The 13,511-nt window shown below is 54.1% G+C and overlaps 1 protein-coding gene across 4 annotated transcripts; it reads right to left on the bottom strand.

The window, feature by feature from the left end:
• Positions 1 to 122: 122 nt before the first annotated feature.
• Positions 123 to 11,837, bottom strand: ZNF8 (zinc finger protein 8). Of its 4 annotated transcripts, XM_005219795.5 has the most exons (5): positions 11,662 to 11,837; positions 6,338 to 6,464; positions 5,950 to 6,045; positions 5,642 to 5,710; positions 123 to 1,741 (listed from the first exon to the last, which is right to left on the bottom strand). In XM_005219795.5, the coding sequence occupies exons 1-5, from the start codon at positions 11,725 to 11,727 to the stop codon at positions 387 to 389; spliced, it is 1,713 nt and encodes a 570-aa protein (XP_005219852.2). In that variant the 5' UTR covers positions 11,728 to 11,837; the 3' UTR covers positions 123 to 386. The 4 variants fall into 4 exon arrangements, with proteins under 4 accessions (XP_005219852.2, XP_005219853.2, XP_024834285.1 ...); XM_005219796.5 differs by lacking the exon at positions 5,642 to 5,710; XM_024978517.2 differs by lacking the exons at positions 5,642 to 5,710; positions 6,338 to 6,464 and adding an exon at positions 5,200 to 5,344.
• Positions 11,838 to 13,511: the final 1,674 nt, after the last annotated feature.

The following is a 13,511-nucleotide window of genomic DNA, read 5'->3' as shown; positions in this document are numbered from 1 at the left end:
ATGTTTCTGTGGGTAACACCACACCCCATGCACCAGATGGCAAGCCATAAGCAACGCCCCAGTCTCCAGGCACGATGGTCTCCACCACAGGGAAAGACAGCAACTCAGCCGACGTTACCTACTGACCGTTTCTTTTGCTTTAATTATCCTTTACAAAACGGGGACATGTATGGGTTTCTCAACATTACACACGTGTGTAGGTTCCATTACCTCTGAATTCATTTGCGAGGACTGGGTTTGAGACTCAGGAGAATCAGTGATCTCAGGTGTTTGCAAGCACCACCGCCTTAGGAAATCTGAGGGCGTTTCTACCCTCAGCCCCCTTCCAGAAATACACTTTGTGGACGTACCACATTTCTGTACCTGTCATCCGCCGCGTTCCTTCCCTACGTGGACTCCCTGATGTCAAACAGCACGGACGTGCTCATGGCGGGCTCTTCCACCCCAATAACGCGCACCGGGTTCTTTTCCTGCATGATCTCGTGGAGGTCAAACAGCGCCAGTGCCCTGCCGGCGGGCGGCCCCGCCTTCGTCCCGCCCCCGGGGCTCTCCTCCGGGGGTCCGAGCGGGCGCCGCCCGAGGTGCCCGCCGCGGCTGCGGACCTGCGGGCGCCGGCGGCCCCGGCCCCGGGGCTGCTCTCGGGTGTGCGTGATCTGGTGGCGGATGAGGTGCGAGCTCTGCGTGAAACCCTTGCCGCACTGGCTGCACCGGAAGGGCCTGTCGCTGCGCGGCGGGCCCTCGCCCGGGCTCAGGGGCTCGGGCCAGGAGGGCGCGGGCGCGAAGAGCAACCTCTGGCGGCAGTCGTAGGGCCCGTCGCCCGCATGCTTGCGCTGGTGCTGTGCCAGCGACGAGCTGTGCCTGAAGCCCTTGCCGCAGCGGCTGCACTCGTAGGGCCGCTCAGCCGTGTGCGTCCGCAGGTGCAAGAACAGGCAAGTGGTCCGCGAGAAGGCCTTGCCGCACACGCTGCAGGCGAACGGCTTCTCGCCGGTGTGCGTGCGCCGGTGGCGGCCCAGTGACGAGTTCTGGTTGAAGGCGCGCCCGCAGTCCTGGCAGGCGTAGGGCTTCTCGCCCGTGTGGATGCGCCGGTGCACCGTGAGGTGCGTGCTGTGGCAGAAAGACTTGCCGCATTCGGCGCATTTGTAGGGCTTGTGGCCCGTGTGGATGCGCTCGTGCTGCACCAGCGACGAGTTCTGGCTGAAGGCCTTGCCGCATTCCTTGCACGCGTAGGGCCGCTCGCCTGTATGGATGCGCCGGTGCACCGTGAGGTGCGCGTTGTGGTTGAAGGACTTCCCGCAGTCCGCGCACTTGTAGGGCTTGTCGGGCGCCTGGCCGCGCGCCAGCTCCGCCTCCGGAACGGGACGCGCCACAGTGGAAGCCTCGCCGCGGTCGTGGCGGCTGCGCGGCTGCGGTCCCGGGGAGCCCGTCTCCTCACGTGCGGCGTCAGGGCTCCGCTCCGAGCTCGGACCCCGAGATTCCGGCACACACGCACGCTCCACCCGGGAGACCTCTGGGAGCCGACCGAGGCTCTCCCCAAGTCTGAGACTTCCGTCCTGAACCGGGACTTCCTTGAGCTGCCAATGCCCCTGGTCCTGCTCGGGCCCCCTGACCCAGCCCGCCCGTTCCCAGTCTTCCCCCGACGAAGTGGGACACAGCGCCTCCCCCAGGAAGCCTTCCTGCCCCTTCTCCTCAGGAAGGCCCTGCTCCCGGGCTGGTGGTTGACCCTCCAGTGCAGCTTCCTGGCCTGAAAGAAAACCAAAGAGCTGTGAGGGGCTGATGGACACACCCTAGGTCGGTGTCCAACCTCCCAGTTCTGCTCACGTTGACCGCAATGCTCTGTCTGCAAACAAAGCTTCCCTCACTCATTCTTTCAACAAAAACTTTTTGAGCACCCGCCATGGGCCAGATACTGGCCTAGATCAGGAGCTGGCCAAAGACAACCCCCAAGCTAACCACGCTAACGGGCGGACTCTGAAGCGGTCAGGTCTCTCTTGTCAGTCACAGAGGGTCTGCTGGCAGGCGATTTTGCAGGTGACACGTAGTCCACTCATCAGCTGGCTTTAAAAACCTTAGCACTGGGAGATGATGCTGGGTTAGCTGGGCGATGAGCAATCCCCTCAAGCTTTACAAACAGGAGGAGGAGGTAGAAGGGACAGGCTGGGCAGGGGGCCTGAGCCAGGGAAGCTGAGCCAGCTGTCAGCCTGCAAGGACACGAGGACTTCTGTCCAAGGACCACGTGGAACTGGACTCTGCCAACAGCCTGCCCGCATGGAGGCACAGCCTTTCTGCGCCTCCCAGGAAGTCTGCCGCCTCCACTGCCCGCCCACCGGTACCCTGCCTTTGGCCTTGTGGGGGCCGCGGCAATGAACCAGTTGGGTCGGACAGAACCGAGAAGTAACACGTTGCCTTAAACCTCTGTGTTTGTGGTAATCTGCTACAGTGATGATAGAAAACAAATACAGAGATTGAACACTGCCCACAAAGCCTAAAATACTGTCTGGCCTGAGGTGCTGGGGATAAAGCAGTGACTCCGAAGGACAGAAAGCCCTGCTGGGGAGGCAGACACACAGCACAGAAGGAGCAGGCTCGGGGGGACGAGGAGCTGTTTCAAACCCAGGTGTGACAGGTCAGATCCCATGTGGAGGTGCCCTCTCACCTGTGGGACACCTTGCGAGGAGCAGCCCCTGGTCCTGGATCCTCCAGAGGCCGAACTGCCCCTCAGGCAGGCAAAGTGCTCCCTCCTCCCAGCACAGTGATGCACCACTCTACCAACTGACCACACACTCAGCCCCTGCACATACCTATTCCTGGGAAGGCAGGGCGGCTTCTGGAGGCTGCAGGGGGGGGTTTCCTGGACGCTCCAGCCTCCAGAGGCGCCCTCGGGCCTTGGCCCTTCCCCTCACCTCCAGAGCCAGCAGCAGAGCATCGGGCAATTCCCCTCTGACATCTCCCGTCCTCATCCTGCCCCCCTCACAAGAGGGCTGCTGTGAGGTCACAGGCTGGCCCAGCAATCCAACAGCTGGGCTAGGGGATTAGGACGTGGACGTCTTCGGGGCCAGCGGGCCTGCCCACCCCCAGCTTGAACCTCCTGACCTGCTGCAATTCTGGCCATAGCACACTCTGTGTTCATGCACTCAGGGCCCACCTCACCACATCAGAATGTCCACAGGCAGCTCAGAGCTGACAGGAAGCAGGTTCTCAAACCTGCCTCAGATCCGAGGCAGTGCGGGAGCACTGGCCGGGGAGAGGAACTGGAGGGGCTCAGGCTGGCCAGGCAGCTGGTGCGTCTCCTCACCTCCAGACCCCAGACTGGGCTCCATGCACAGCACCCAGCGGGTCTTCTAAAACACCAGTCAGCCCTCACAAAAGCTTGTACAGGAACGTTCACAGTAGCGCTATCCAGTAGAACCAAGTAGAAACAACCCAATGTGGTCCACCAACCAAATGTGGTCCATCCACACAATGGAATGTGATTCAGTGATGGAAGGAACGAACTACGGAGACAAAGCACAGCATGACTGAACCTTGAAAGCCTGATGCTCCTTGGAAGAAGCCAGACATACACAAACTATCACGTACTAAAGTAAGTTACAAGGACATTCTGTACGACAGAGGGTATTCACCCAATATTTTATAGCTGTGAGAGGAGCAGAGCCTTTAAAAACTGTGAATCACTACACTGTATACCTGTATTTATATAAGATGTTATACATCAACTACATTTCAAGAAAAAATAAAAGCTAGACACCAAAGGCCATGTTATAAGATTCCATTTAAATGGAATATCCAGAATATGCAAATTCCCTGATAGAAAGTGGATTAGTGACTGCCAGGGGCTGGGTGGGATGAGGTGATGAGCGACTACTGTCATTTAATGAGAAATATGTATGTGGTCTTCATCCCTGGGCCCCAGCACACAGCTCCTAAAACCCTTGCAATTTCCTTAGTGAGAGGGGTTAGGACTGTCTTTTGTTAATTGTAATAAATTCCCCTCAACCATGAGTTCATGCTGAGAGGCGACTCTTGATGGGCCCTCAACAGCTTCAAGATGGGATGCTTCAGCCCCTCTCCCCTGACACTTGCCTGTTCATTTATATCCTTTATACTAGCATTTATAAAACACAATAAATGTAAGCAGTGATTTCCTGAGTTCTGTGAGCTGTTACAGCACACTACTGAACCTAAGGGGGGGCGCGTGGGAAGCCCTGGTTTACAGCCAGTCAGTCCGAAGGATGGGAGGCCGACTTGTGACCCATGTCTGAAGAGGGGCCAGTCTAATAGGACTGCGTTCCTAAGCTGTGAGGTCTGCACCAACTCCAGGCAGGGCGGGTCAGAATTGGACTGAACTGTTGCGACACCCATCTAGTGCCTCAAGAGTTGGGCAATCAGTTGTTGATGTGGAAAAAACCCACATATTTGGCATCAAGAGTGTTCTATGGGTAGAAACAAACCAGAGTACCTCTAGTGGATGATTTCTGGGGAGCTGCAACGTTCTGGAACTACACAGTGGTGATGGATGTACAATCCGTGAACATGCTCAAAACCAGAGAACCGTACACTTCAGATGGGTCAATTTTATGGCAAGCTTGGGACTGGGCAGCCAGAAGGGAGCTGGCCAGGTGGATGAGAGTTACCTCAGAGACTGGGGAAAGGAAGGCTACTGTCTGGGGCTGAAAATACACAGGCTCCACACCCAGAGGAGACAGCGTACTTGGCAGTCCCGTCCCAGGTGGGGGGCCACACCGTGTGTGGAGGGACCACGGACTCCCTGCGGATGGTGTCAGAGGGGGAGCGGACTGTGGGTCTAGCTGCTTACGTTTCCCATGGCCAGAGCCCACTTCCTTCAAAATGTAGTCAGGGTACCAACACATCGGCCCAGGGACTGATGACAATCTATCCCCACCCCAGCCTTCGAGCAGCTGGGGCGTCCCCCTCCTCAACAACATCTGGAGCTGGAGAAAGGGGACAAATATGACTGGTGCCACTCTTCCCAGCTCCCTCAGCCCTTGCATGGAGCACGGATGTGGCGTCCAAAGCTGCTGCAGCCGCACCCAGCCCGGAGAAAGGCCAGAAGAATTGGGACCACCAGCCTTGGCGGCGCGGGAATGCTGAGCCAGCACCGGCACGATCCCCCCAGCTCTGCTTCGTGAGGGGCCTGCCGCTCCCATGCTGACGGCGCTGGGCCAGCCGTCAGGTACTCACGGCTCCCACGAGAACAGAAGCGCGTACGGCACAAGTGCACAGACTGCGGACGTGCAAGAATGAAATGGAGGTGAAGGGCAGGTTCACACTCAGAAATTATCCCATGGGACAGACACACCACACGCTGCTGGGAAAAGAGGAAGTGCTGGACTCTGGCCGCTCGAGCAGAGCCAGTATCTCTGAGCTCAGAGAAAGGGGGGCATGAGTGAGGGGACCCCAGAGCACTGGGAGCACTGCAGGCAGGGGGTGAAGGACGGGGCCCAAGCCCCTGTGGAGAAAGGGCTCCAGGGCGGCCGAGGCAGCTGTCCCAGAAGGACAGCTTGAGGCCTTGAGGCCTGTCCCTTGAGCTTGTCCCTTGAGGCCGGCCTCTGGCTTGGTCGGGGAGTCGGGGAACTTGGATTTGGGGGCACTGCCCTGAACCAAACTGGGAAGAGAGACTCACTGTGGCTTAGGGCAAACACCTGCTTTCTCCTGGGAGCTTGGGTCTTGGTCTGTGCCAGGTGGAGGATGCCTGCAAGACCAGCCCCCAATCAGCCCCTGGCCCAGAGCCTACATGAGCCTGCCTAGTAGCCAACACCTCTCACGAACTGTCACAGCGCACTGCCGGGGGACTGAGGGGGTCCAGGGGGGGCTCTGGCCCCCCTGACTGGCCTCTTCCCTTTGCTGACTTTCCTCTGGGGACCCCAACACATCACCCCTTCCAAGGGGCACAGCTGCTCCTATCAGGGCTCCCACTCGGTGGGCTCTCACCTGGACGGCAGCCCTGGGGAAGTCCTCTCTCCGCCACCCACAGCTCAGCCCCTTGCTCCAGCTGGGAGATGACGTCTGGTTTGGGAAGCTCAGGCCCTGGAAACAGAGAAAGACAAAGGTGGTGTGGGTCTGCTCTGGAGAAGATGAGAACCAGTCCAGGCTCCAGACTGAGACTCCTGACCCTCAGGGGCCAGGGTGCCTCATAAGGTTCTGCATCCGGACACACAAGGGCAGAGTCTATAACCCACGTGTCCCGCAGGAGTGCAAAATCAAGCTCCGTGATCTCCAGCCCAAGGTCAAGTCATCACACGAGAAGCTCGGCAACCCATAACCCATGAAGAGTAAGTCAGCGCAGGAATCTGGTCAGCAGCAGGGGAAGCGGCCTCACCCACAGAGAGCAGGTGCCCAAAGGTCTCCAGCATCACGTCTCGGTACAGGGTCCTCTGGGCCGGGCCCAGCTGCCCCCACTCCTCCTGGGTGAAGTCCACAGCCACGTCCCGGAAAGTCACCGGCTCCTGAAACATCACACATGCTGCATCACCCGGACTGTCCCTATCGGTGTCTTCAGGATTAGGAGGAGGGGTGGGAAAGGTGAAGACAAGCAGGCCAGTGGCCAGGGAGTGCGTCCCGAGCAACGCGAGTCAGGTTTCCTGGGCCCTGCTGGGCTCCCGCCTGGGGTGGGCTGTCGGCCAGGATGCAAGAAGGCATCCGGGCAAGAGCAAAGCCAACCAACCCACAACCAACCTTGGACAGGCGCAGGTGCTGACAGAGACCAGTCTAAACTGCTGACTTGCAGATTTGTGGGCTAAAGAAATAGTGACTGTTGTGTCTAAGCCCCCAAATTTTGGGATAGTCTGTTATGCAACAACGGCTAACTGACACACTAAAAAATCCTCAGAGTCAAAGCAAGGCTTATCCTCCTCCCCGAAAAGAGGGGTGTGCAGTTGGAGTTAGAAATTCACTGGCCTTCAGAGACTGGGCAGGCTCACAAGTGACTGAAGTGGGTTCATGTAAGGGCCTGTAAGGGTACTTAACTTATGAGAGGTGGCACAGGAAGTGATGGTAACATGTGCCCTGTCTGAAGCGGCAGCTCGGACTCAGAACCAATTGACTGTGGCAAAATACAGGCCTCACGTGGTCAGAATGCCCAGTCTCTGGTGAGAAACCGAAAATTAGGCCACATTTTATGAGGGAAAAACTTGTAGTTCCATGTAAAAGAATAAAGTTAAGTCTCCTATCTCACGCCATATATAAAATTTAACTCAAATGGATCAAAAGCATAAATATAAGAGTTAAAACTATTAACCTCTTAGAAGAAAACATATGGCTAAATTTTTATAACTGTATCTGACAAAGGATTCTTAGCTATAACAGCAAAAGAACAAGCAATAAAGTAAAAAAAATAAGTAAACTGGACTTCATAAAAATTAAAACCTTTTTTGTTTCTAAGGGACATTAACAGGAAAGTGAAAAGATACTCGTATGATGGGATGTGATGATTGCAGATCATCTCTCTCATAAGTGACTTGTATTCCGAAGATATAGAGAACTCTTAAGACTCAACAATGAAAAAAAAAAAAAAAAGACTCAATAATGAAGACAATCCAATAAATAAGCAAAGACTCTAAATAGGTATTTCTTCAAGAAGATATAAAAGAAAATAAACAAAAAAAAAAAAAAAAGAAAAGAAACAATCAGCTAATAAGCACCTGAAAAGATGCTCAAGGTCATTCGCCACCAGGGAAATGCAAGTCAAAATCACATACAAAAGACTTCAATTTTCAAGTGGTATTTCCTTTAAGAAAAACACAATTACATTTTTAAATATTTAAGAAATTACAGTACAGGTGGCATGTGGTTCGACCAAAAATTATGCAGCAAATTTACAGAACCCTTTGGTTGGGACCAAGGTCTCTGCTCCTGTCCCCGAATCCTCACCTCTCACTCTGACGGTCCTCCAGCCCTGAAAACACGGTCGCTGTGCCTCCGGCCGCCATTACCTGCTCTGCACGCGGCGCCAGTGACAGTGCTGGGCCCGCTGCGGGCTGTCTAGGCCACAGACCTCTCAGCGGCATCACAGGAGTCCCGCATGTCTCCTCCTGGCATCCCAGCAGAAGCCCGCTCCTCGCTGTCTTTGAGCCTCCCCGCTGCTTCACCGCAGACCCCCGCAGCCCTCCTCCTGGTCTCCTGCTCTGCACTGTGGGCCCAGCGGGATGGGTTTTGTCAGACCTGCTCCCTCCATACATCCTCCCCGAGCTGAGCAGGCCAGCACCCAGTCACTGGACTCCACCCTGGGCGTTAGCTAGCTCTCAGTGTCTCTTACTCCCACTCGGCAATGCCTGAATGCATTTTTCAAACCCATGCCACTCCCGCTTAAAGCATTCAAATAGCTCCTTCCTTTCGATAAAGGATGACCCCCTTTAGCCTGGCTATGGGTAGCTGAAAAATGGCCCCTAAAGATATTCAGGTCCTAGTTCTTGGAACCTGTGAATATTATCATAAATGGCAAAAGGGACTCTGTGGATGTGTTAATCGTGTCCCTTAATGGGTTTTAAACCCATTTTAAACCTTTAATGGGTTTTAAAAATAGGGAGATTATCCTGGAATATCCAGGTGGTCCTTAAATTCAATCACAAATGTCCTTCTGAAGGGAAGGTATTGGGAGACTGAACTACAGGAGGCAGAAGATAATGTGACCACTAAAGCAAAATGAAAGTGGACAAAGGCCCATGAGCCAAAAAATGCAAGGTCTATGGCTCTAATAGCTGAAAAAGGCAACGAGAGACCAGCGGAGAGCCTTGACAAGAAAGGTGCAGCTGCCCACGCCTGATCTCAGTTCAGGGAAAGTGATTTCAGACTCCTGACCTCTGGAACCCTAAGAATCAACATATTAATATATATTTCAAACCATCACGTTTGTAATAATCTGTCATGGCAGCCAAAGGATGCTAACACACTGGACCTCAAAGCCCCCTGCTTCCGACCCTCGCCTCCTGTGGTGGCAGGCCTCCAAGATGGACCCCAGTGATCCCCAGCCCCTGTGTAGCCTCCTCCTATACTGAGCAGATCTGACTTATGTAACTGATACGATAATTCAGAGAGTGAATTCTGAGCCCAGGTCACAAGACACTGTGGCTTCCACCGAGCCCTCTCTTGGATCATTCCCTTTGTGGGAAGCTGGGCGCCATGTAAGAACGCCCAGACGGCTCCAGAGAGAGTCCCGCATCAGAAGGAACAGAGGCCTCCTAACAACTCGCATGAATGAGCCATCCTGGAGGTGGATCCTCCAGCCCCAGTCAAGTCTCAGGTGACAGCAGTCCAGGCTGCCATCCTGACTGTCATGAACCCAGGCCAGAACCACCAGCAGTTATTACAGGACTCCTGTCATCAGCAACTGAGGTAATACTGATTGTTGTTTTAGGCCACTATGTTTTCATCATTTGTTGCACAGCAACAGATAACAAACACACTCTCAAGCCTCTCACTGCTGACAGATTCTCTCCTTGACCGAACTTTAGTCTGGCTCAAAACCTCTTCCCAAATAAGCTTTGACCTTTGGGCTTCTGCATCCATTTCTGCATCATTCAGTTTTACCGAAATTCTGGTCCCATTGGTTTCTTGGGTCCCATTGGTCCCAAGAATCCTACCCTCCATATCTGATCACTCTTGATATCTTTTCAAAGTCCTCATCCCCCACAGCCCTCCAAGTAACATCCCATCATTTGGCCTGATTCAGCAAGAACCCTGTTTTAGGTCAGTTTAGCAAGATATGCAGATGACACCACTCTAATGGCAGAAAGTAAAGGGGAACTAAGGAGTCTCTTGATGAGGGTGAAAGAGGAGAGTGAAAAAGCTGACTTAAAACTCAACATTCGGAAAACTAAGATCATGGCATCTGGTCCCACCACTTCATGGCAAACAGATGGGTAAACAATGGAAATGGTGACAGACTTTATTTTCTTGGGCTCCAAAATCACTGCAGAGGGTAACTGCAACCATGAAATTTTTAAAAGATGCTTGCTCCCTCAAAGGAAAGCTATGACAAACCTAGACAGCATATTAAAAAGCAGAGACATCACTTTGTCCATATAGTTAAGTGAAAGTATTAGTCACTCAGCCATGTCCAATTCTTTGTGACCCCATGGACTGTAGCCCATCAGGCTCCTCTGTCTGGAATTTTCTTGAATTCTCTTGAGAATTCCTCTTGCCTGGATCAGGCAAGAATACTGGAGTGGGTTGCCATTTCCTTCTCCAGGGGATCTTCCCCACCCAGAGATGGAACCTGGATCTCCTGCATTGCGAACAGACATGCAGTCGTGTATGTCATGTATGGATGTACAGCTGGACCATAAAGAAGGCTGAGCGCCAAAGAACTGATGCTTTCGAATTGCGGTGCTGGAGAAGACTCTTGAGAGTCCCGTGGACTGCAAGGAAACCTAACCAGTCATCCTAAAGGAAACCAACCCTGAATATTCATTGGAAGAACTGATACTGAAGCTCCCAATACTTTGGCCACCTGATGCGAAGAGCCAACTCATTGGAAAAGACCCTGATGCTGTGAAAGATTGAACGCAGGAGCAGAAGGGGATGACAGAGGATGAGATAGTTGGATGGCATCGCCAACTCAATGGACATGAGTTTGAGCAAACTCTGGGAGATAGTGAAGGACAGGGAAGTCTGGCATGCTGCAGTCCATGAGGTCGCACAGTCAGACAACAACCAAAAATTACCTCTACCCCCACTATAAAAAATACCCACATTTGCTTGTTGTATTCACAGTTGAGCCCAGTTCTATACTGAAGTCTCTTTCCCCCTATTGCAACTGTCCCCAAAGAAAACCTGTTTTTACTGCTTTAACTATGGCCCAGCTCTGATACTCTTTGACACTGCTCACTCCCTGCCCCTTCTCCGGGATCCACAGCAAAAGCAAACAAAAACGAGGTTGCATCTCCTACACATTTGCAACAGTCTCCGAACACTGTGCACACCTAGGATTATCAACAGTCTCACTTTGCATACCAAATCTGAAATAAATGCAAAAGCCGGGAGGCAAGGACAGAAGGACAGAAAGTCTGGAACTTAAGGAATTATATACATTTCTTTTGGTTCCTGCCACGTGGAGTCAGCACGGTATGGAGAACACGGGCAGCAGCCACTTTGTCTAGAAGGGCCGGAGCTTTCAAACAGGCGCCTTCCCAGATGCCCTTGGAGACTGCTCTGAACTGAGTCCCCGACAGCCCGGCAGGGGTCAGACCCTAATAGTCGCTCCCGCCCCAATAACGCGGTGTGTCCTTACCCAGGAGGCGGTGCCCGGGGTTTCGGGGAGCGGGACTCTGGGTGGGTGTCGGTTGACTCCGCACGTTGAAGCATCTCTACTACAGTTTCTAAGACCCATCCTCACGGTGGACGGCCTTCGGGGCGGGGGGCCAGCCTGATGCTCGGGAACGAACCCAAGTCCTTTCCCTGAACGGAAAGGCCGGAGGACTCGCGGAGCACGCGCACTCGGGGACGGGAAAGCCCGGGTTCGAACCAGACGCCACCCCTCACCAGCTGGGCATGTCAGCGTACCCCAACCTGGGCTTCAGTCTCCCCGTCTGTCCAGGGGATAAGGCCCGACCCTGCCCACCGTGCGCTGTGAGGGCTAAAGGGGTAATACCCGGCCCGAAGCCCGCTGCCATCGTTGTTATTGTTGCTATTATTGTTCTGCCGTACCTGGAGCCGTTCTACCGGCGGCCCCATAGCCATCGCCAGTGCCGCCGCTTCCTCCTCGGGGTCCATCCTAGGCTGACAGGTAGAGGACTGGTGCCCGAGGCGACCCTGAACACGAGAGCCGTCCCCGACACAAGAACCTCAAGACTCACAGCCCGCTGGACAATGGCGGCCGCGCTGGGGACGCCGAAACTACAGATCCCAGAAGGCCGTGCGGCACGCCGCAGCCCCGGCCAATGAAAGCTTTCGTTCGTCGAGCCTTCAACCAATGGGAGCCCGTTGGCTTCGGGCCAATGGGAGCTTCCTCCCTGTTGCCCTGAGGCCAATGGGAGCCTCCATCCTCCGGCCTCCAGGCACCGCAGGCGCTCCCCGCAGAGATCCGCGGGCCTGAGTGGGCGGGGTTCCTCTGCCCATTGCTGTAGTGCTGCGGGTCGTCGTCGTGGGGGAAGTCCTTCTCCCAGTCCAGCCGTTCCGCAGCCTTCGCCTTCGCAGCCCTGCCTCCAAATGCCAGTCTGCGCCCCGGGTCCCCTCCTCCAAATACAGTCTGCGCCCCGTGGCCCCTCTTTCAAATGCCAATCTGCGCCCCGCGGCCCCCATTCCGAATGCCAATCTGCGCCCCGCGGCCCTTCTTTCAAATGCAGTTTGTGCCCCGCTGCCCCCCTTCCAAATGCCAGTCGGCAACCTGGATTGCCACAGCCCTTGAAATCCGGGGTCTGCTCTTCCTAGCCGGAAACACAGAGGAGGAGGCCTGGGGCTTTCCTAGTTTCTTTCTGGATTGTATACTGTCGTTGTGCTCAAAATATTTCTATGCTTCAGAATAACACTAACGTTTAAACGTTTGTCACTGGAACCATTTTGAGGAGCCGTTGCCCAGAGCGGGCACCGCTCGAGATCTGAAAGCTGATCTTGTTCTGTTTCTCGATTGGGGGTGTTTCCCTTGCCATGGGTCATGTCTGTGAGTTTGTTAGAGTCTGTTAAAAAATTACTAGAAAAGAAGGAAAAAGCAGATGTTCACCGGGATGCAATCAAATAAGAATATTTACTTGACCATTTACTGTATGCTAGGAACCAGGCATAGCAAGCAGAGAACAGAGGTACTTGCCTGCCCTCACAGTGGTGCTGGTGTAGTGGGGAGAGACAGACAATAAAGCACAAACATGGCAAATGGGTGAACAGTCACGGTCACTGCGGGGATGGGGCAGCCGGCCTCCAAGGGGCCTGAAGTTTCCACACTCTCTCCTGCTCCTCTCTTTTCTGCCCTTGAATCTCCGCTCCTCCAGTGACCCCTCTGCTCTTTACTGGGCATCCCCCCTGCAACCCTATCTGGGGCCCAACCCCACAAGGTCTGCAGTACCAGGAGGAGCATGTGGTCAAGCATCTTCCTTCACCACAGCAGGTGCCTGTGGAAACCACAAATCAGGCAGCCTCCAAGGAGACCAAATCTGGCCTCTGTCAGGAACCCAGCAAAATTTCCTGGCAGTATCCCTTTCTCTACAGTCACGGACTGATGAAAGGTTAGACAGCATCACCGACTCAGTGGACATGAATTTGAGCAAACGCTGGGAGATAGTGGAGGATGGAGGAGACTGCAGGGCTGCGATCCATGGGGTTGCAGAGTCGGACATGACTGGGTGACTGAATAGTCACTGACTTTTCTCCTGGTGCTGCTGAATCTTGGATGCATGATGTTTTCCTATTACTTTGGGTTTTTTTGTTTTGTTTTGTTTTGTTTTTTAAATTCCTCTTCCTTTAATGGCAGAATTGGAATGTCACCATTTTTCAGTCTTTATTGGACTGAAAATTCTAGACAAGGACTATCATCTGCTCCTAATGTCATGGAAACAGGGACAACT

This window comes from Bos taurus, chromosome 18 (assembly GCF_002263795.3).
Source record: "Bos taurus isolate L1 Dominette 01449 registration number 42190680 breed Hereford chromosome 18, ARS-UCD2.0, whole genome shotgun sequence".
In the NCBI taxonomy this organism is placed as follows: domain Eukaryota; kingdom Metazoa; phylum Chordata; class Mammalia; order Artiodactyla; family Bovidae; genus Bos; species Bos taurus.
The sequence above is the reverse complement of the archived record's forward strand: the minus strand, read 5'-3'. Positions and strand labels throughout refer to the sequence as shown.